This window comes from Arvicola amphibius, chromosome 11, assembly GCF_903992535.2.
Source record: "Arvicola amphibius chromosome 11, mArvAmp1.2, whole genome shotgun sequence".
Lineage (NCBI taxonomy): Eukaryota > Metazoa > Chordata > Mammalia > Rodentia > Cricetidae > Arvicola > Arvicola amphibius.
In genome coordinates this window covers 112,118,496-112,142,718 of record NC_052057.2, presented here as the reverse complement: position 1 = coordinate 112,142,718, position 24,223 = coordinate 112,118,496, and the positions used below count along the sequence as shown (strand labels likewise).

The window sequence follows — 24,223 nt, the reverse complement described above, 5'->3', positions numbered from 1 at the left end:
GTTGTATCATAAATTCTCTATTTTCAATAATTAAACAAAATCCTAACTAAATTACACACGAAGAAATCAAGTTACAGAGAAGTAATGTGATTTGCTCAAAGTGATTAGAGTAGATGATGAAATACGATTTCTTGCTTTCCGGACATCTATCAACTGTTTAAACTGTAAAAGACACACTAGGAAATACTTTCTTCAATGCCTGTGAGAGCAAATACTTGTACGGCACTGAGAGTCGGACACCCTTAGATGTTAGCTCACGTGGTTCTCACGTCAGTGCTGAGGTAAGTCATTCTTGTCTTCACTTTACAGAAGCTTCCAAGAGGCCAACTGGGGTCTAGATATTGACAACCTTGCCCTTCCAGCCCACATGCTACATCGTCACCTCCCTGCTCACCTAGTTACCAAGCCTTTTGCTGATTGAAAGGCAGACCATTCATTTGCATACCCTTGGCCTACAGGAGTACCCAACCTCCCTGTTCTCTTCCTGTCATGCTCTCCTCCCCTCCCAAGCTCCCTTATTGGGCACATTCTACTCTGAATTTCAGAAAATGGTGAGACAAAGCTTGTGCAAAAAAATAAATAAATAAAAGTTCTTGATTTGGGCTGTGTTGAATACAAATAATTAAAGATGAGCAATTTCAAAGTTTTAGTTGCACTCTTCGCTTCTTCCTGGAAAAGATTCAACCTATTAACCACATTTACATAGTGCAGATTCTGTAAGATTGATATTACTCTAAAATTATAAAAATTACTCAGGTAATTACTGAAAAAGTTCTAATAAATATTCTACCACACCCATACAACTTTGCAAGAGCTTTCTGCGAGAGAACTGTTTGTATTTGTGGTACTTGGGAACAAAGGCTTTGCCCATTAAAGGATCACTCTGCCAGGGAGCTATCTCCCTCTCCAAGCTAGGTGAGGCTTTTAGTAACTTTCTGCATTAGTTTTGAAGAGTCCTTTTGTAGGACCTACGGAAGACTGCCAACGTCTTTCATCTCAAATATACATCCACACATATTTTCATAGGGTCTATTTACTCAAAATATGCACACTTGCAATTTCAAATGTTCACAGATTCAAGCAAAATAAAAAAAAAAACCTTACCACAGTATAATGTTACTATTCTTACGTACATATGACAAAGCAGAATCTGAGATGTTTAATTTGGTATATATGCTACCACATAAAAATAAAACCCGGGAATGATATGACACTGGGTGAATGTTACAACATTTTCTGATTCAGCACAAACACGCAATTTACCAGTTCTGAACCAAGCACTATGCTGCATCTACAGATGCCATGGGACAGGGCCAAGTGCTGGCTGTAAGTAATCAGTATCCAAAGAAGCCAGCTACTGCGGGAGCAGGAAATAAAAGGAGTGGTGTGATAAGTTTCAGTTGAGTGCCTACTTCTTTGCTTTCCTGGTCTGACATGTAACTCAGCAATTCTTAGAAAACTGGTGGGCTAAGGATAAATTTCTGATCACACAGGACTCTCGTGGTGGCTACCGTTTGGCAAAAGGCACCCTGCACACATGAACCAAGCTTGGTGTTTTCTTTCTCTGGAATGTTCCGTGTCTGTTAAGATTCAAAAACGAGTCTCTGAGAGCAGTGACAGTTGCTTGCTATTCAGTCTCATTCTTCATTTTTCCAGATGGAAATCCTACACATTGGCCCGAGGAGCCAAGAGGTGTCCATGCTGAACACAAACATGCAGTTCCCTCTCACTGGAATTTCCTCTCAGAAGCCCCGAGAAAGAAGTACCAAGAACTGCATGCGAAGAAACACCAATTCTTCCGTACACCTCAGGACGCTCATGATTCAAGGTGCTATGAGGAGGTCTTTGAGGCAGTGTCTCTGTGTTTTGCCCTTACTAAAATAAGAAGTTGCCCCTATAAACAGGGTAAAAAAATGCAAAGTTCCCATGTTCTATAACAGAACACATTGGAAAGTTTGTCAAGTGTTTTTTGTCTATAAGTGTGATCTCTTAGATCTCTCATTTCTCGGCAGGTCAGCCCTCTTTTCCTCTACTGTTTATTTTTATAAGTTTATTTATAATTATCATTATCTGTTCTTCCTCATCTTTTCTTCTTGGCTTCTTCCTTATTATGGGCCCTTTCATGCCCTTTTTTCCAGAAGCTCGCTGGCTCCTGCTAGCTCTTCCTCACTGTTCCACTCCACCCCACCCCCTTCTGTGTGTTCTCCAGTCATCTGCTGCCCTACAGAGCTCCAGAGGCAGATTGCAAAGCCATTTGGCTGAGTGGGGGTGTCACTCGGTGACAGCCTGTGTGAAGCAGAGGGTGGAGCCACTCGTTGCTTTCCTACTCCAACAATTTATAAGATCTTAAAAACAGAAACTAAAAGTTTAAATGGAGTGGATGCAAATAAATATAGGTCAAGTTAATGGCCATGGATATACTGTCATGAAATCAAGCTATATTCTTGCTCTAAACCACCTTCTGTAAGATATTATGCATATCACACACAGGCGCACACACACACACACACACACTCACATACATGTACTCTGAAACACACAAACGTTTGAGAGAAAAATAAGTACACTCTACAAAGAAATAGAATTAAAATTCATATTGACTTGAAAGAGCTAGAATTTTGTTGAATCAAAAACCATGAAACAACACTAGGCAAGATTTAGAAAGAAGCAGGTAACACCTTTGAGACGATCTTAAAATGCAATATTGCTACTGCATGGGCCCCTTTGTTCAAGTCAGTATGCATCACACTTAAATTATTTAAGCAAAGTTCTCAAATCCTTAATTTGTAAAGAACCTGAACTCAGATTATGAGAAACTATTCCAGAGTATCTCCACTTATTTCTTATTCTCAAACTCCTTTCCCCTGCATTTTATTTTAAAACCAAAGCCCATTTATTTTTACCTTAATAATCTGTATCCTGCACTGTTTCCTTAAAAATGAAAAATTTTAAAATTACTAGCTATAAGCTAAGCATTCCAAGAACTTTACCCTCTCTTAGATTACATAGAAATATTCTTTAAAGAAAAATATTCCATATGCACTGTGCTGCCTAGTTTTATGTCAACTTGATACAAGGCAGAGCCCGGTAAGAGGAGGGAACATCAATTGACAAAATGGCTATAGAAGGTCTGGCTATATGAAGGCAAGTCTGTAGAGTATTTTCTTAATTAGTGATTGATGTGGAAGGTGGAGTCAATTTGTAATTGTGTTTGGGTGGGGGTATTGAGTTCTATAAGAAAGCAGGCTGAGCAAGCCAGCAAGCAGCACTCCTCCATGGCCTCTGCATCAACTTCCTCCTCCACATTCCTGCTTTGTCAGCTCCTGCATCAACTTTTGAGGATGAACTGATGAGAGAGAGAGAGAGAGGAGAGAGAGAGGAGGAGAGAGAGAGAGAGAGAGAGATCATGCAAATGTGAGTGAAATAAACCCTTTTCTCCCCCAAGATGCTTTTAGTCATGGTGTTACATCACAGCAAGAGTAACTCTAAAGACAGAAATTGGTAGCAGGATCATTGTGTATTGCTGTAATAGAACTGATCACATGGTTTGGGGAACAATTGTGGAAGAACTTTAAAATGTTGGGCTAGAATAACCACTGGGAACAGACACCACCTGCACCAATTGGACCAAGGGTGAGTGACTGGCCTTCTACCTGGACAGCCCAGTCTCTAGGCCCATGATCAACTAGGCTTCATTCCAGGGATGCAGGGAATGTTCAACATACAAAAATCTGTCATTGTTATCTACCATATGAATAAACAGAAAGAAAAACACCTGACCATCTCATTAGATGCTGAAAAAAAATCTTTGACAAAATCAACCACCCCTTCGTGATGAAGATTTTGGAGTGATCAGGTATACAAGAAACATTCATAAACATAATAAAGACAATTTATTTCAAGCTGACAGCCAACATCAAATTAAATGAAGAGAAACTCCAAATGATTCCACTGAAATTAGGAACAAGACAAGGTTGTCCACTCTTTCCCTACCTGTTCAATATAGTAATCTAAGTTCCAATTAGAACAAGAAGGAAACAAAAGGAGATAAAGAGGACACAAAATGGAAAAGAAGAGGCAAACTTCTGCAGATGATATGATAGTGCATATATAAGTGACCACAAAAATTCTACTAGAGAACTCTTACAACTGATAGATACCTTTAGTAATATGGCAGAATACAAGATTAACCCAACAAAAACAGTAACCCTCCTATATACAAATGATAAACTGGTCAAGAAAGAATTCAGGGAAACACCACCCTTTAAAACAGCCACAAGTACAAAACATCTTCAGGTAACTCTAACCAAATAAGTGAAAGACCTGTTTGACAGGAATTTTAAGTCCTTGAGAAAGAAACTGAAGAAGGTATCAGTAAATGGAAAGATCTCCCATGTTCTTGGTTAGGCAGAATTAACATAATAAAAATGACAATCTTACTGAAAGCAATATTCAGATTCAATGCAATTCCCATCAAAATGGCAACACAATTCTTCACAGATCTTGAAAGAACAATATTCAACTTCATATGGAAAAGCAACAACAACAAAAACCAGAATAGCTAAAACACTCCTATACACTAAAGAAACTTTTAGAGGCATCAACATTCATAACTTTAAACTCTACTATAGAATTATAGGGATAAAAACAACTTGGTATTGGCATAAAAGCAGATGTGTGAACCAATGGAATCTAACTGAAGCCTTGACATTAATCCATACACCAATGAACATATTATTTTTGACAAAGAAACTAAAAATATACAACTAAAAAAAGAAAGCACCTTCAACAAATGGTGCTCATATAACCAGATGTCAACATGTAGAAGACTGAATATAAATCCATATCTATCCTTATGCACAAAACTAAAGTCCAAGTGGATCAAAGACCTCAACATATATCTAGGTTCACTTACAGAAGAGAAAGTGGGAAGTAACCTTGAACATATGGACACAGGAAACTACTTCCTAAATACAATATGACACCATGGACACTGAGGACAACAATCAATAAATGTCACCTCCTGAAACTGGAAGCTTCTGTAAGGCAAAGGACACTGTCAACAAGAAAACATTACAGCCTACAGGATGGGAAAAGATCTTCACCAACCCTACATCTGACAGAAGACTGAGCTTCAAGACATAAAGAACTCAAGGAACTGAACATCAAAATAACAAATAATCCAAATAAAAAATGGGTGCAGATCTTACCAGATTTCTCAACAGAAGAATCTCAAATGACTGAAAGACATTTAAGGAACTGTTCAACATCCTTAGCAATTAGGGAAATGGAAATCAATATGGCTCTGAGATACCATCTTACATCTGTCAGACTAGCTGAAATCAAAAATACTTAGGACAGCTTATGTTGGAGAGGATGTGGAGTATGGGAGACACTCCTCCATTGCCGATAAAAGTGCACACTTTGGAAATCAGTATAGTGATTTCTCAGAAAACTGGAAATCAGTCTATCTCAAGTTCTGATCTGATGATGCTACTTTTGGGCATATACCCAAAGGATGCTCAATCATACCACAGAAACACTTCTTGCTCATCAATGTTCATAGCAGCTTTATTCATAATATCCAGAACATGGAAAAAACCTAGATGCCCCTCAACCAAAGAACAGATAAAGAAATGTGGTACATTTACACAAGAGTATTACTCAGCTGCAAAATACGATGACATCATGAAATTTTCAGACAAATGGATTGAACTAGAAAAAAATTTCCTGAGTGAGGTAACCCAGACGCAGAAAGACAAAAACTGTATGTATTTTGAAGTCCATCCTCAATGCTCCCTCAGGGTACAAAGAGAGTGCTATGGCAAGTGAGGGGTTTGGGATCTGAGGGCAGAGCATGAATCTCTTTCACTCCATACTTTGTAAAAGTTTCTTTATTGTTTAGTGTCTATTCTAATTCTCCTGTCCTACTTCTAACTGTTCCTAGCTTCTTCTCATAACCACCAAACTCTCTTTCCCCCAGGAGCCTTGAAGCGATAAAGAAAATACAAAAGTTGTTTCTCATTGGTCAAAAATACATTCCTAGGCAAGTAGTAGGAATTTGAGTCATTTCCATGGCAACACAAAGGTCCAGAACAGAGGTCCACAGAAGTGAGTTCATGACCAGAGGGCCAGGAGTTCATTGTCCATTGAGATAAGCTTTGAGATGTAGGCCTTTTGTTAACAGACTTAGAAAACAAAAAATTGGCATGCTTTTCTTTAGTAACCATAGTTGGACATCTGAGGTTCTGACCTTGTGCATAGTTGTAAGGTTTTACACTTATGATATATTTATAAAAAGCCATTAGTCTAATTTGAACTTGCTTTAAAGTAAAAATTAGCTAATTATGTACAGTTTGTGTTGTACTGAGGAGAAATTGTTATTTTCTTATTTTAGTCTGAGTAAGGAGAAACAAAGCATGCTTTTAAGTGTCTATAATCATCAAGGGACAAATAAATCTAGCTATAAAGCACGTTCCAGCATATATTATATGCATATACTTTATATATATCAAAGCTATATAGTCAAATAAACAGTCATCTTCCTGAACACTCACAGATATAAGTGCCCATAAGATTGAGATGCAATCATGAGATTACATATACACATCATGTGAGATTACACACTATAATGCTGGTATTGGGGAAACACCAAACTGCCTTAGCAAAAGTGAGCAACAGTTTCCAGAATTGATGGTCCTGCAGGGATTGTCTGGACAGGATCAACTTCCATCAGATAACCATTCCTCTGATAGGTTGATAGCTGAACCCTAGTTGTCACCTGCTGTAACTCTCATGGGCCCTGCTGGCATGTACTCACTCCTAAGTAGATACTAGATGTAAAGCAAAGGGTGGTCATACTGCAATCCACAGATCTAGAGAAGCAAGGTAACAAGGGAGACACTAAGAGGGAATCATGGATTGCCCTGGGGAGGGAAATTAGATGAGATCTCCTGGGTAAACTGGAAGGGGTGGGGAGTGATAGAGGGGAAGAGATGGGGAATGAGAATAGGAAATAATGGAATGGTGACGTGGGGGGGGCAGATGGAGTCAGAGGGCTATGAAAGAGATATCTTGATAGAGGGAGCCATTATGAGGTTAGGGAGAAACCTGGTGCTAGGGAAATTCCCAGAAATCCTCAAGAATGACTCCAGCTGAGAATCCTAGCAATAGTGGAGAAGGTACCTGAACTGACCTTCCCCTGTAATCAGATTGGTGACTACCCCAACTGTCATCATAGAGCCTTCATCCAGTAACTGATGGAACCCGATGCAGATATCCATAGCCAAGCACCCAGGCTTTGCTGGCTCTCCATGGCAGGTCTTTCCCTTTGGGAGGTGTGGATGGGGGTGTGTTGGGGGAATGTGAGGAGGGGTATGGGAGGAGAGGTGGGAGGGAGAACTATGGTTGGAATGTAAAATGAATTAAAAAATAAAATTTAAAATGCAAAAAAAAGCCACAGGGTAGTCAAATTTTGCTGTACTGTTCTGTGGGAGGTTGAAAGATAAGAATATTGAAGGGAAAGCAGATGGTAGACACCTGGTTTGTGAAGTTCTGAGGGAAGTGGGAGGGTTTCTTGAAGACTCTATTGGAGCTATTGCATATCTTGAATTAAGAATCTAGTCATTTTGGGCTTGAAAAATGGGCTGTGATTAAGAAAATATCAGAATCAGTACAGTAATACCTTGTCTTTGCTGGGACAATTGATGCTGGTTAGCTGGAACTAAGAAGTCAACAGTAATTACGAAGAGGTCAGCAGGGACTTGAGAAATAGCTCAAAGGTTAAGAGCCACTTGGCTGGTCTTCCAGAGGTCCTGAGTTCAATTCTGGTGCCCTCTTCTGGTGTGTAGGCATACATGGAAGCAGAATGATATTACATAATAGTAAAACCAGAAGAAGAAGAATGAGAACGAGGGGGGAGAAGGAGGAGGAGGAGGAGGAGGAGGAGGAGGAGGAGGAGGAGGAGGAGGAGGAGGAGAGGAGGAGGAGGAGGGGAGGAGGAGGAGGAGGAGGAGGAGGAGGAGGAGGAGGAGGAGGAGGAGGAGGAGGAGGAGGAGGAGGAGGAGGAGGAGGAGGAGGAGGAGGAGATGTGATCTGGAAAGTGTTTCCTCAGAGTGAACATAACGAGGCTGTGTCCCAGAGTCAGTCAAGGTTGTACTTAATGCTGGCAGCAGACATTAATGGTGTAAGAGTCACACAAGTGGTACTGACTTTGATGGCTCAAGAGGGTCATGAAGAGCAGATGAGGCTTGGAACTGTGTGGCAGGGTGGAAGGCCATTAGTGAAAGTGAAGCCCAACTGTAGCAGAGAAGCCAGCTTTTTGAATATGTCACCACCATGGGACTGCCAAAAACGGCAGAAGCTATGGAGTGGACACAGCCTAAGCCTAGAAGTTAAACTATGTGTGCTGCAAAGAGCCAAGCCCGAGAAGTGACCCGGGTCCTTTGGAGGAGCCCAGGATCTCTAGAGTGAAACCCAGGCATTGAACAATGAGTTATTTACACTGTTGAAAGTTTTGTTTTTCTTTGATCTGATTGTGAATTGCCCTGGTGCTTCCCTCTCAGAATTAAAGAATATTTCACTTTTTCTTTGTAGGATTCCACAGTTGAGAGATGTTGAACTTTTGAATAGGTTTTCAAGTTTTAACAGAAACTGAATTTTGAAAGAGACTTTGGATATTTTAAAGAGACTTTGAACTTTGAGGTGTTTTAATTTTTAAAGACTGTGGGCCTTTTAAAAGTTGGGGCATTTTATACTATGATATTGATAGTAATGTGTGATCTTGGGAATTAACAAGAGAGAGAGGTTATAGCTTAAGAGCAATATGTTTGATTGTCAAGTTGGCACGGAATTAATTGTGCTGGCTGGTTCTGTGTCAGCCTGACAAAGCTATACCTATGAGCACACACAATTTATGTTTATGAAGGGCTTCAAGACAGCCAAAACTCTGTACTTTATATTAATTACTTGAAAACTTGAGGGGAACAGTCTTCATTGTCTTTCTCACACTACTTTTAGCATTTTTATAAAGAAACAGTCTAAGGATGGGTATTTTCTTATTAAAACTGCAGAGAAAGTTTCAGACATTCTACACAGACCATCATAGAGTGAAACAACTTGAAGTGAACATACACTGGATGACACGTGGGTAGAAGCAAACATTCTCAGCTTTAGTGTAAATGACTGGTTTGGCCTGTCCATCTGGTTGAAGTCCAACAAACAGTCCTGGGCTCTTCAGGGATTCCAGACTTACAGATGCGTTTTCAAGGTTCCTCTTGATTTTAAAATGACAATCCGTATCTCCAGTGCCCTGCAATCAATATGACATTATTTCACAAATGTGAGGAAACACCGGACAGAACTGGAAACCCCTCATTCTCAAGAACACTTTCCTTCCTTTTCAAGCCTCTACTTAAATCTAAAGCCTTTTAAAACTTTTTCGTAAGGTCTAGAAACAGAGACCATACAATGGCCAAAGAGAACGTACAGGGTTAGGAACAAAGGACTCCCTTCACTGAGGAACTCTGCTTAAGGAGAGGTTACTGCGTGGTATTCGTTTCAGGGTTTCTCACTGCCAAAAAATGAACACAGAATATTACAATATCTATTTAACCCTTTAAAAATAAAGTCATACATTGCTTCATGGCAAGGATACATTCTAATAAATGCATCTGTAGTTCATTAATCATTGTTAGAACATCACAGAATTCTTTTATACAAATATGTGTGTTTCATATATATTGTACAGACTATTACTTCTATGGCCATGGTTATCAATGAGATCCAATAAGGCATGAGAAAAAAATACTTGTATCACTAAGAGACAATTCAGGGAGTAACGGAGATGGGGGAAGCATGTATGAGGCTGTTTTATTTTACTTTAAGACATATCATACTGTTTTTATAGCAAACGTTCAGATGTAAGAAGAAATACATTCTAATGTAGTTGTACATGGTAAGTAAGCACACACCATCACGATAGTTTATCATCATTACCAAGTTCTGTGTGCCACTTATAATTGAATCGCTATGCTTTTATGCAACTGGCAGCACAGGCTGGTTTATACTACTATCACCAGAGACACAAATAATGTCACATTTATAACATTATAAATATGTTACCAGGTGAGAGGCATGTTTTAGCTTCAATTCTATCTTATGGTACTGTCACCAAAAGTGATCTAATGTGTGATGTGACAGTGCTCTAAAGGACAGAAAAGGGGCTACTTTGATCACATGGTCATTTACAGAGGAAACCATTTGATAGTTTCACGTGTGACTACAATTTCAAGGTTGAATTTTCAAGTAGGCACAAAGTATTTAACGATTGTCAGTAAAACATTCAAGTCAGACTCTGATAGTACACACCTTTAATCCCACAGCTGGAAGGCAGAGACAGGTGGACCTCTGTGACTTTGAGGCCAGCCTGGTCTACATAGTGAATTCCAGGACAGGCAAGTCTGCAGAGAGAAACACTGTCTTAAAACAAAACAAAAAAAAAGAGTCAAGATTAGAAGCTTACTAGTAACAACTGATATTGCCTCTGCCTTTTAAGGTATAATATTTCATAATATTAGAAAATATTTCACTATTTGGAGCTCAGAAAAATATGTTGTAAGATTTAAGAGTTCTAGAAAGTGAGTTTTGTGAGAATGAATTAGTTTCTTTTAGCAATTATTTTATTTATAATAGAAGATTCTAAACTCATCTTAGTTCAAATGTTAGGTTGATGTCAGTAAGAAACAAGTATCTGTCTGTGTCTTACAACTATGAATTAATGAACGTCTACTTTCTTCTTTTTTTGCTTGGCTTGTCCATGGTCAAGCACCAAAATCCACCACAAAGAAAGATAAGAATAGCATGAAGTATAATGAAGTAGAAACAAGTTCCTGAGGCTTGGAAAACGCAAAAGAATGACACTAAATTTGGGATGAAATAAGTCATCCAGGAGAAGAAGAAGTGTTAACTAAGATCAAATAAATTAGGGGAGGTAGGCTGAGTGTGGATTTAGGAAAGTTTTGGCAAAGGTCACTAAACAAGCTTTTGGTATGTGTACATGGCAAGGGGGCAACGGAATTGTAGAAGTCAGCTCAGCTTATGCTCCACACTTACACTGCTGTAGGAGGTCTTTCTGTCTTTGTGTTGCTTTCATTGGTTAATAAAGAAACTGCTTTGGGCCCTTGATAGAGAACTTAGGTAGGTGGGGAAAATTAAACGGAATGCTGGGAGGAAGAGAGCAGAGTCAGAAGAAGATGACATGGACCCGCCACCGGAGATAGACATGCTGAGACTCTGCTGGTAGACCACGACCTCATGGGGACACACAGATTAATAGAAATGGGTTAAATTAATATGTAAGCGTTAGCCAATAAGAAGTTTGAGCTAATGGGCCATGTAGTGATTTCATTAGTACAACTTCTGTGTGGTTATTTCGGGGCTAAGCTAGCCGGGTGGCCGGGACAAACAAGCGGCCTTTCTGTTACATTACACCATGGAAGTCACAGAAGGTTTATGAATATATTGCAAAGGTCTTTACAGCTAGATCTTCAACACATTTCTTTTTATGTCTCCAAAAACTGTTTTAGCATTTACCCAGTTACGCATTATTTTGTAGTTTTTAAATAACAGTCTAAAGAACCTCATTCCTTCTCTTTTCCTCCAGTATGGAGCCTTGGGCTACTCCTTTATTTGATATTTCTTTTTAATATACTTGACTTTTTAAAAGAACCTTAAATTTTAAAAAAAATTTAGAAAGATGGTATATCAATCCCACCTTTCTGCAGCCGTCACCATCTTATGCTTATTACAATGAATGAGTCAACACTGAAGCATTATTAACTGATACTATAGGGGGATTTCTTTTACGTCAGCCCAGTGCCCATTCCTACTCCAAGATACCATCCTATATACCCCATCAGCCTTCATGTCTCCGTGGGTTCCATTTGGCGGTAAGTTTATCAGACTCCCCTTGATTCTGACAACCATGGAATTTTCAGAAATACTGGTCAATGGTTTGGTGGGATGCTCACTTTTAAAATGTGTCTGTTTTTCTCATGATTATAGGATATATAGAATATAGAAAGACTACAGAGGAGGCACCTAACAAACTTTTCCACCATAAGCGTTTTACACTGTCAAATTTGCAAAAAAGAAGAAAATTGTTATGCTAAGCCTGGGCCCGAGATGTAGAGAATCATGTTTCATCTCCTTGGAGCCAGACCACCTATGCAAGTTTCTTCTATCTTGTTCCAACCTGAAATTTCCCAACCTAAGACAAATTAAAGGAGAATGGGTTTATTGTGGCTTTGGTGAAGACATGGCCACAGGCCAACAAGGGCATGGTAGCAGGAGCAGGGAGATGATTGTTCTCACTGAATCTACACTCAGGAGAAGAAGGACAAGAAGTGGGTCCAGATTGTGAAACTTCAAAGCCACCCCAGTAACATATTTCCTTCAGCAAGGCACCATCTTCTAAAGATTTCATAACTTTCCCAAAAACTGCACTGGCATCTGGGTAGCAAATTCAAATATGTGAGCTCATGGGAAACACTTCACTTCATATTCAGAGCACGCAATAGCTTACACAATTTACTCTGAATTCTTCTACACGAGAGTTTTGAAACTTCCCATTTTATTTTTCAGATTTAGGGTTATAATCACTTGTATTATTATTTATTACACAACTTGTTTCACACTTGGCCATTGTGATCTTTTCTAATTTGCTTCTGTGTAGAGACAAAATAATTAATACCAGAAACTAGCATTGGTCTGCAGAACAGAATCCTGTGATACCAGCCTTTGGCTTTATGAACTTTTTTCAAGTTTTGCATCTAGATAACCAAGGAAGAAGTGAAATTAACAACCAGACAAGCTAATAAAGTAAATAAGCATGTGGGTAAGCGTCACTTTTATTATTGAACTATAGTAGATTAATCTTTGAACTGGTCAGGGGAACCAAGATACTATTTTACAAAATATACTATTTTAGAGGGAAAAAAAATAAACAGCTCAAATAAACAGCGAGCATGTACTCGGACTATTCGTGTATTTACGTACAGTGTCGATTTTAGTCAAACTATGTTTTGTTTCTATAATCTAATCATTCTTCTAAACCTTAGGTCTTCTGTAAATAAACCCAATTTCTGCACAGATACCAAGTTTATGGGCTTTATTTTGCTGTTAAACACAGCACAGCTTTCCTGATGAATGTTGACGTCACATTGTACTGAAGGGCTCGGAAAGTTGCCCTTGACTCACACAATTTAAAGTTCCTTTCCCAGAGACTATCTTCCCTGCCAGCATCAACACGTGCACCGCCTGGTACTGCGGCTCTTTTCACACCGGAGCCTAACTGCCTGTTATCACTCTTTTAAGTAAAACTAAACAAGAGAAAGGTGTGCCTCACTTCAATTACCACAGCTCTGCAAACAGGCCGCCTCTCCCGCCCGCACCGCTAAAAATCTCTGCTGTGTCACTGTAATTGGTTTGGGTAAGGCCTTTCTCTCTCTCCCCTGTGATAATGAAAAGTGTGATTATTCTCTCTAAAATTCATCATCCAGGAAACTTCTCCTGACTACTGTTCAAATCAAGCCTCTCTTCAAGCCTTCAGATAAGCAGTTGAATAATAACTTAATGGGATTTCGGGTTTTCTATTTTCTCTAGATTATGGTTGCATACCTATTTTTTTAGTGGCAGCTCAAGGAATCTATTTCTGTCCTTCAAATGGAAACTGAGAAGTATATTTAATATAACTAAATTTTAAAACATCATAGTTCCCTTTTCCTTAAAAACAAACAACTCTGCTTTATCTCTAACGCAATAGTAACTGATTGAAGAATTCAGATGAAAATAACAGAAAGTATGTTCATTCTATCTACAAAAGGTTGTTGTGTAGCCTCTTAATGTTAACAACAATACAGACTACATGAAGCCACTGTAGGGTATGAGGTGCAGGCTTTTGCCATGCATCTATGACTATGTTCTTGTGGTTACTTAGTAAAGAAAAAGTCCTAGTGACTTCCTCCAAAGTGACATTCTTAACTTCTCTTTCATTCAGTATTTGTTGAGCACCTACCAGTGTCAAGGCTTCTGAATTTGGGGTATTTTAATAAATAAAGCTGCTATGTCTTTTTCATTCTATCAATGTAGATTCAGTACATTCAGTATCACTAATATTCCAATCAGCCTTCTCTTCCAAGATGAATCACTTGATGTGATATTCCTTCAGCAAATCTGTGGGATCCTGATGATAAGAATCACTGTTGCTATCTTTAAGGCCCTTTGCATATATTGAAAAACTAATGTGTAGCCTGTGGTCTATATAGCATTAAATGTGAAGACGTTTGATACCAAAGTTAACTGAAGTATTTGATGTTGCATATGGCTATACACAAATAGGACTTTATTAAATCGATTTCTTTTAAAATGTTTGACTAGGTAAAATATGATCATAAGTACTTTCCTAAAACCAAGTAAATTAGGTGTTATACTTTGTACTCCACTGGTCTAACATTGTGCACCCTTAATCATAACTCACTTAGACAAAGCATTTCAACTTCTTGCAGACATGAGTTACCCTTAAGTTTTTAATATTTTCAAGTATCCTTTGATTGAAGAGAAAAAATAGATAAATCATTAATGATAGAATAGTTTTAGTTTCTTCGAACTGAACTGTTATCTTCAGCAGCATCCTGACAATGCAAGATATCGCCTGTACCAACTTAGCACGTTGCTACCCTAATCTTGTTTGCTTTCTACTCCGACAGCTCTTTTTATTTGCATTCATTCTTGGTGAGACGGTGAGCTCAACCCATGCTGTTCTGAGGCTGTTTCTTCTTAAACTGTCCCCGGTGAACTGCGTGTTGTTTGCTATGAACCTAATCTCTACTACATCAAAACCTATTAAAGTGATTTACTCCTACAGAGTAAACATTTTCTGGTGACAGAAATAGGAACATTTGTAACAGAATCAACATCACTTGGTCCAAAGATATGTTTACCTGTAAGAAATGTTCTTGGATGTGTGCTGGCAAGAACATTGGAACCAGGCATGCTTTTATTCAATTCAATTTAATGCAGTAAGCAATTTGTGAAGCAACAGTCAACACCATGCACTCTTGGGCTTTTAAGGCATAGTGATATGAGCATGCATTACTATTTACCTCAAAGCACATTTATAGCCCCTTGGAGACAGTAAGCATACTTTACCTCAGTCTCTAAATATACACAAACAACAGTAATTATGGTAATGTTCTCATTGTTTTCAAATGCAGTTCCATTCCAGAAAAAGTCTAATGATGCCTGTCAGATACAAGGAGAGAAATGATGCTCTTCACTGTTGCACATTAATAGCCACAGGGGGAAAAGAACACGGCATCTTAGCTACAGAAACCCACTGACAAAACATTCCATGAAGAACGTCAAGTCACATAACCAAACCTAGTTATTAAATATACTATAACATGCAGAAAATGCTCAAGGGAAGTAGTTGGATATTTTTTAACTCTAGAAGCAAAATAGGCTGTTGCTGTCGCCCTTGGTTGCTCCCCTGAAGTTGAAGGTACAACTTGATTGCTGAAAGCATCATGCACTTTGGACATAGAATTCAAAGGGTTTGAGCTGAATCTGACCAAAAAGCATCCTCTCTGAGGATGTCAAAAAGTGCTGGAGCCGGGTGCTGGTGGCACACGCCTTTAAACCCAGCACACGGGAGGCAGAGGCAGGCAGATCTTTGTGAGTTCGAGGACAGCCTGGTACACAGGATCTAGTTCCAAGACAGGATCCAAAGCTACACACACACACACACAAAAAAAAAAAAAAAAACACAAAACAAAAAACCCTGTTTCGAAAAACGAAAAATAAAAAGTGCTGGAGTAAGCTACCAAGAAAAGAAAGCAGTCAATAGTTCCACCCAGCGGTGACTCCTCTGAACCACAGCAATGTGGCTAATGGGGTAATGAATCTTAGGGAACAAGCTACTAAAACTTCTAAAAAATATATAGTTCCGAACTGTATTCTATTCTTTTTTTTTTTGCCATGGACAGAGACCATTACAGAAAGCCACTACTGATCATACTGATCAAAATGCAGAAAAAGAAAAAACTGACTATAATGTGCCCGGGCCCAGTCGATACATCTACAACTGCACCTACAGCTCACTGAAGAGGGGCAGAAGGAATCGGAGGGCTCCTGAAAGACTGTGTCTTCCAGATGTGACAGGGAGGCTTCACTCAGGAAATATCAACAACACTGTTGCGTGAACAAGACCTAAACAATGATTACACCAGTTGAGGAGAATGTGGGAACTCTCACAAATTCTCACCCCTAGATGAAGAGCTACAGACAAGGAAGGGCCGCTGACAGCAGGAGAATTAGCCTTCTCCATGGAAGAGTCTCTCGACTGGTTATCCAGTGGCAAGTGTCCAGGCCTCAAACCAGACACATTCGAGCAGCATTAAAATGACTCAGAAGGTTTGCATTTCCGTATTTACTTGCATATATATAATAATAATGATTAAAGACAAAGGGGCCATGAATTTGAGAGGAAGAGGAAGGTATGACAGAACCTGGAGGGAGAGGAGAATGGTGTGATTAAATTTTAATTAAATTTAAAAATAAAATTAAAATGTTACCTTTTCATGATGAGAAAAACTATTAAATTTTGCCTTAAAACGTGATGACTTTCCATAAAGACCCTTCTCTGTAAAACCACCAGAGTAATTCTAAGCATACCACAGAGATAATCACACATCTCATTTATTTCTACACTAGTCACAAGATAATGGAACCAGCAGAGATGTCTATCCACAGGTGTAGAGACATAGGACAGATACAGACAAACATGAAATTTTATTTGGCCATAAAGAAAAATGAGAAAGAAAGTCAGGAACGTGAGGGGTGCGTTCATTCATGGAGACGGTGAGACAGAACTAACGGGAGATCACCAACTCCAGTTGGAATGGGACTGATGGATCATGCGACCAAACCCGTCTCTCTGAATGTGGCCAACAGTGGGGGCTGACTGAGAAGCAAAGGACAATGGCGCTGGGCTCTGATTCTTCTGCATGGACGGGCTCTGTGGGAGCCTTCTCAGCTTGGTCGATCACCTTCCTGGACCTGGGGGGAGTTGGGAGGACCTTGGTCTTAACATAGAGTAGGGAACCCTGATGGCTCCTTGGCCTGGAGAGGGAGGGGAGGTATGGGTGGAGGGGAGGGGAGGGAAGGGGGAGGAGGAAGGGAGGGAAGGGGGAGGAGCAGGGGAGGGGATGGAAATTTTTAAATATAAAAAAATAAACCATGAAAAAAAACAAAAAACAAAAAAAAGAAAAATGAAATAAATACATTCATATGGAAAGAAATGGAAGTAGATATCATTATGACAAAAAAATGAACCAAGACAGAAAAGATGCATGTTCTCCCTCACATTTGGAATGTAGATTCAAATGTACATGTGCATGCATGTGTGTGTGTGATAGGAAAATAGAAAGGGGACTAAGAGAGGTAAACAAAAGGAATAAAGGTGGATAAAAATGTGGGACTAGAGCTTGTGTGTTTTGAAAGTAAAAGATGGGAACTCTGCTGGGATAGAGGGGCCAACCAGAAAAGTACAGAGGGGGACAGTGGGGACTATATATATATATATATATATATATATATATATATATATATATAACAAAATATAACAATTTGTGGGTATGTCACAATAAAACACCTCTCTTTGTATGTTACCAAAAAAAATGCAGAGAGAGGCTACAACAGTTAATGCTAGAGTACGTGTTTAGTAGCATTACTATCAGAGGGTAGCATTAGGGGATTAGTGTCAATGACTCAGGCCTTCTAGGCTCAAAATGGCTTTCTATGTGTAGGCCGAGAGAATCCTCATCAGCCCCAATGTTCTGGACAGCTCGTGTGAATGGTCATAGCCAAGGGTCCAAACCCAGTGAAAAGCTAGGCTAAAACTCATCTAAGCTGAAACTGATCTGGACCATGCCCGATTGTATGAGGTGAGAAAGCGTGATCCCAAAACATGTCACTGTAACTAACACTTAGAAGCTATTTTATCTTCATTTTGTAGCTGTTTCTTTTATTTTGGGTCATTCCTCTACTTCATTCTACACATGAGCATTTTATTCCCCATCTTCTAACCAGAGTCCTTAGCATCACAACGTACTTTGAACAGAAACCCAATTCCTAGTGTTCTGTATGTGCACACTATTTCAAAATCACTGTGGATTCAGTCTTTGTCTAAGTACACCAGACCCATAATTACCCTCCCCGCTCATTGAAACACCAGACAAAGACAACACACCACATATAATACCCAATTTCCACTGTATTTGTAAATAAAGCATAAAATCAGTGCACTCAGAAAGTGCTGTCTTTATGGCTATTACACAAAACATCCTAAACATTTGCGGGGGGAATAAGAGAGATGCTTACTGTTCCGTTACACTGTCCATCCTTAATCCTCAGATACATCCGTGCATTTTTCACACTTTCAAACATGCAAATCCCAGATCTGACTCTGTGCACTCTCCAGTAGGATTGTTCTGACTGGTCCCCTGCTCCTGTGCAGGTCCCACTGGGCTGAAGACACAGGGCCTGACACAAGCTTGTAGCCAGTATAACCACAGCGCTGTTGAGGAATATGCCCTTCCGAGAAACAAACAAAAAAGCGGGGAGTGTAAGTTTCTTGTTATGCTAGCAGGAGAAGGCTATAGGGAGGGTGCCGCGACCAGGATTTTACCAGCAGCTAGCGAAAGAAAATGAATCAACAAATGACTGCACTAGCAGCAAATCAGAACTTGCAGGTGGATTTCTACCAATGATTATATTTATAGGTATATCTATGGAGATGGTAGGATTCTGATGCTATAGACACTTTGAAAAGTAAGATATAAAAAACACCAAGGCTTCGCTTATGAAATTTTAATCACTATTAGTGAATAATGTTGATATTCATACTAAGCAAAATAAAAAAAAAAGTCATGCTGGGTGCCTGAATTACAGAATGCACTGCATGGATCGGAGTTAAATGGATGAATGTAGGAAAGAATGAAGAAAGAACAGCTACAACCGAAGCATACTTGACTAATCCTTTGTAGCCCCAGCTTAAGAAAAATGTATAGAAAGCTCTTGAAATTTAATCAGAAATATGCTCACGCCACAAAGAACTGCTTAAGGATCAGCCACGTGGAATCTATAAAGTGTGGGATCCCAAAATTACAAGATAAGAATATGGGGAACAAAACAAGCAAAAGTAGTCCACACTAGTAATTGAAAAAAATATATGTTTATTCCTCTAGAAAACTGTCAGGGAAATATTATTTCAGGGACAGACACACAGCTGAAATTAATGCTGAAGGGAGCAAGGTAGTAAAGATATTAACGTTACCCAAAGCGGCTTAGCTTAGACCTCAGTTTCTAGCCTGCGATCTCTAAAGCCTTGGAGCACCAGGTCTGAGAGAAGTGTCTGACTGTGTATAGAAGCTGTGTGCCAGCCAGAAAGTGGTAGTGTGGACTGGGGTGGGGACTTGTGTGGCATACCTTGCCAGTTAACCTACTGAGAACATGGAGACTAAGCCCCCCCACGTCAACTCCTTCAGCTGTGGAATGTGGGCACCACTGCTCAGGTGAAGGCTCCTGGTCAGGAAAGTTCCTGAAGCACCTCTGCAAGCCAGCGCTGAGAAACCACCCCTGCCTGACTCCATTGTGAAAGGACAAGGGCAATTCTATGCTTGCAGCTTTTCAGAGGCTCTGCTCTGCATGTCTCCCATTGTGCAGATGTGATCTGTAAACTTTTTTTCCGTGATAAGCTGAAACTCTGAGCATGAAAGCTGGCTTCTGTGATTCCTGGAGTCCTTCCAGTGAATTACCAAGCCTAGAGAGTGAGCCCAGGGACCCGAGCTGCAGTTGGGGACAGATGTGAACAGATGGTGTATACTATTCTCTCTAACAGCACACCTGGCATGGCTTCTACAGAAGCAAAAACGGATACATTTCCAGAAGAAAAATGTGATGAATATTTTCCTTCAGCCTTAAAATTTTGTATCTTAATTCTTAAACTCAATTTCTAGTTTTTAAAGCTAGGAAAGTGATAAAAGATGCAGGGAAGGTATTGTAAACTATATAGTATGATATCATATGCCCAAGGAATTAAATAGAAAAAGATCGCATGTTTACTGCTGTAAAACACATATACACAGTAAAAACCTTGTTTCAATGCTAGTGAACTTAGGATGAGTTAAAATTACTTTTTGTTGAGTAAAATAATGTGACAAATTATTTATATAGAATACTGATAAAATATTTGAATGGCAGGCTTGGATTGGAATCATGATTCACCCTTTACTAATTATGCTGCATTTGCCAAAAATCACAATATCCCTGAAAGTCTTTGCCTTTACCCTTAAAATATTGATGATTTTATTAAAATTAGTCTTGTATATTGTAAACTTTTCTGTAAAGGAACACAAATAAGCAATACTACAAATTACAGTTACTATATTATAATGGTATTGTATTAGAATAGCTTATATATAAGCTTATATATGCTGTATTATATTAGAATAGCATGTGTGTGTGTGTGTGTGTGTGTGTGTGTGTGTGTGTGTGCTGTAAAGAAAGAGACATAAGCATTAGTTCAGAATCACACCTATCTAATAATCAAGGAGTATAGATTCTAAGGGTTGGGAAAGTTCAATACAAGAATTGCTAAGTTTCCATTAGGAATTCACATCTGCAGTTAGCCTGCAAACCCTGCAAACAGGATGTTACTCCCATCACAGTCTCACTGCCACTGAAAATGCAGCCCCAGTACTGCACCCAAAGTCAGTAAGCAGAATGGCAATGTCCTCAGTGCCTCCCTTGTGGAAAGAGATCTGATTACTGCAGTGGACATCAGCTCCACTCCTTTCAATGAGGCAGCAGAAAGCTGGGGCAGGACCTATAAGCCCTGATGATTTTCACTGAGTTTACCTTAACAAAAACCACGAATTCTTTTGACAGCTCTGCATAGCCTGAAGATGACTCATCAGCTACTTTGCCATGACGATCAACGAACAGGGTGTGACCAGGGCACAGGGCAGACTCAAGAAGCGCACAGCGGTTGGGCTGATAAAGCACCCGCAGCTCGGTGAGGGCTCCTCCACTGGCCTGAAAGAGAATGAGAGAAGCCAACCCTGAAGGAGCAGGGAAGATGATGGAGTTTAAAATCTCTTGACAGCAGTGTATATGGAATAGAGTCCCTGAACTAGGCGTCCCTTCAGGCCTTTGTCACTCTCACCCAGCCTTATTGGCAGTGACTTGTTCCAAGGACATTCTTGCAAGCAAGAACCCATGAAAGACTATTGCACACAAATCAGCCTGGTGTCAGGATGAATTCATGGGATGTAATGTGAATTCCATCCTCACTTACCCTTCATTTAGTTACTTGAGTCCTTGTAACATAAGACTGCTTGGGGCTGAAAATTGAAATTAACAATTTGTCTCATTCCTATACTTTGCTTTTAAACTACATAACAACACTAGCAGAAGACATTCCTGTTCCTGGGCATGTTTGAGGACATTCATGCCCACTCTGTCCCCAAGGGAGGAAGCATGGCTCTCTGGTAACTCCTGAATGTTGTGCCCAAGACTCTGGGCCTACCAACCTTGAGAAAATTCAACTAGCCAAGGGTGGTAGGTTCCCACAGGATTGTTGGCCTTTGAGAAACCATTCAAGGTTACCTAAGGACAGCACAGTGAGCAGAGTGCATCAAACCATAAAGTCAGAAGCTCCATGCCAGTGAGACCTTATGTGAAACAGATAAATTCTGACAGTAGCTGACAGAATTCCGTACCGGCTGATTACATCCTAGCAAATAAGGGCTTAGACTTCATTCAGTTTTAGAAAAATGTAATGGAATTATTTTGTTAACTCTTTTTTAAAAGAAACATAGCAGAATTGTTTTCTAAGGGCTTATTTTTTCTTTTTTTCACTTTGTTTTGGTGTGTGTGTGTGTGCATGTGTGCATGTGTTGGGATGGAAACAGAGTTTTATAGACACTGCACACTGAATCAAACACCCAGCTCTCATCTCTACATTTACCTGACTAGAGTCCATACAGACCACACTCACCTTTACCTGAGCAGAGTCCATGCAAACCACATTCATATTTACTAAGCACTCACTAAGGACTTTTTCATGTACTCTGAAGCACAATGCAGGTTGTCTTTCTAAATCCAAAGCCAAAGAGAGAGAGAGAGAGAGAGAGAGAGAGAGAGAGAGAGAGAGAGAGAGAGAGAGAGAGAGAGAGAGAGATTGGAGAGATTGTAGGCCTACACATGACATTAGAAGTTTCCTTCCATTAAATGTGGGTTTGAGTCACTATGTAACATATGTGCAGAAGATGTAAAATGAGTCTGATTGCCTGTTTCTATGTACCACATTGCAACCCTGGAACCTCAGTCCTATATCTCATGTCTGCATCTGTTAAACAGCATAACATTAATTCTCTCGTCAGGTAGAATAACAGATTAAGCATCATTACGCACATTAGGATTCAACACACTGCTTACCAACCATCCTATGTGGGGCATTTTAAAGGAAATGCTGTGCTTGCCCTTAAAGGTAGTACATGTATTGAAAGACGCTTTTCAGACCTAGACTAAACAGCACAAAACAGAACTGGGTAAAACTGTTTATTTTGTTTCTTCCTAACAGTATGATTCTGAAATTGTTAAAACCTTAGGGAAGCTCCCAGAAGAGCACTGTAAACTTGAATGTTTTCTGCCTATTTCAATGGCCATTTACGCCTCAAATTTTCAAATCTTCGTGAAACAAAATAGTAGTTTCAGTTTCTTGAACACAATATAGAAACTAAAAGTAACAAAGCAGAGAAAAGGGGTGATTTAATAATTTTATGAAATTAACCTACATAAGATAAGTCATGTACAATGCATAATAAAGAGAAAATATACTGCCGACTGCCAGGATGAAGTACACCTGTAAACCCCACATTCAGGAGGGCAGGGCAGGGGCCTGGGTCACCGAAGTGCGCTCTGTGTCTCAAACAGTCGCTGCTACTCACCCTTCCAGTGGCAACTCCATTGTCAAGGGCAAGGGAGAGATGCCTCATCTCACGGCTTTGGAAAATGCATATATTCCCTTTGTTGAAAATCACATCGAAGAGACCTAGAAAATATGCTTAATTATTTAACAAGTAGTACATTCTTTAAAACCTCCTTTCCCTTGCATTATACACTGAAATCTTACAATGGTACACTTTAAAGAGTTCAGTTAAATGTTTGTAACTAGTAAGAAGGGAAAATATTTCCCACTATATATATATGAAAATGCCTAAGATATAGTATATATTTTGATTTTCTGGGGTATAATATATTTGAATAAAATAAGTTCTAAAAAAGTCGTTTCTTGACCCATGATCCATTTCATTTCCTAATAAGTGTGCAAAATTTATTTCTGTGTGTATGTGTGTGTTATACCTTATATAGGAACACACATAGATAATATAAAGTATATAGATTAAGACATAATATGATGTTTGAAGGATTATTTCATTGTAACAAAATTTGATTTCCTAAGTAGAACCTGTTTTTCCTATCTATCCGACTGGCATAGCCCACTTTGCATTAATTAAAACACCGAAGATTGTCAAAGCATATCAAATGAGGGAGGACTGTAGTAACTATTCAGTGATGTAAGTTTTTTTTTCTTTTTTTGGTTTTTCGAGACAGGGTTTCTCTGTAGTTTTTTTTTTTTTTTTTTTTAAGAGCCTGTCCTGGAACTAGCTCTTGTAGACCAGGCTGGCCTCGAACTCACAGAGATCCGCCTGCCTCTGCCTCCCGAGTGCTGGGATTAAAGGCGTGCACCACCACCGCCCGGCTTTGATGTAAGTTTTTTTAACACTCAATTTTTAACAAGAAACTACCCAACTTACATGTACAGATTCACATAGCATTGAGCAATGCAATTTATATACTAAATATTTATATTTTGTTATAATTAACTACATTGTAAATAGTTTTCGCTAACAGCCAGGACTGATAAAAAAAATAACTACAGACTGCTAAAAATATTTATAATAATTCTTATGTATTTACAATTTAAATTCATTTAAAGTCATATTTTTAAAAGAGAAATGTTCAGAAGATCATTCAAAATAGAAATTTGGGGGGCTGGAGAGATTGCTCAGTGGTTAAGAGCACTATCTGTTCTTCCAGA

The 24,223-nt window shown here is 39.2% G+C and overlaps 1 protein-coding gene across 1 annotated transcript in view; it reads right to left on the bottom strand.

Annotated features, from left to right (window-relative positions):
* The window catches only part of Rp1 (RP1 axonemal microtubule associated), a 110,022-nt gene that overhangs the window by 36,185 nt on the left and 49,614 nt on the right, over positions 1-24,223 (bottom strand). Inside the window, exons 12-15 of the mRNA XM_038348296.1 lie at positions 23,082-23,173; positions 20,977-21,153; positions 18,439-18,651; positions 9,133-9,310 (exon numbers count right to left, since the gene is read on the bottom strand). Of these exons, the coding sequence (XP_038204224.1) occupies positions 9,133-9,310; positions 18,439-18,651; positions 20,977-21,153; positions 23,082-23,173 (660 nt within the window). The remainder of the gene's footprint in view (positions 1-9,132; positions 9,311-18,438; positions 18,652-20,976; positions 21,154-23,081; positions 23,174-24,223) is intronic.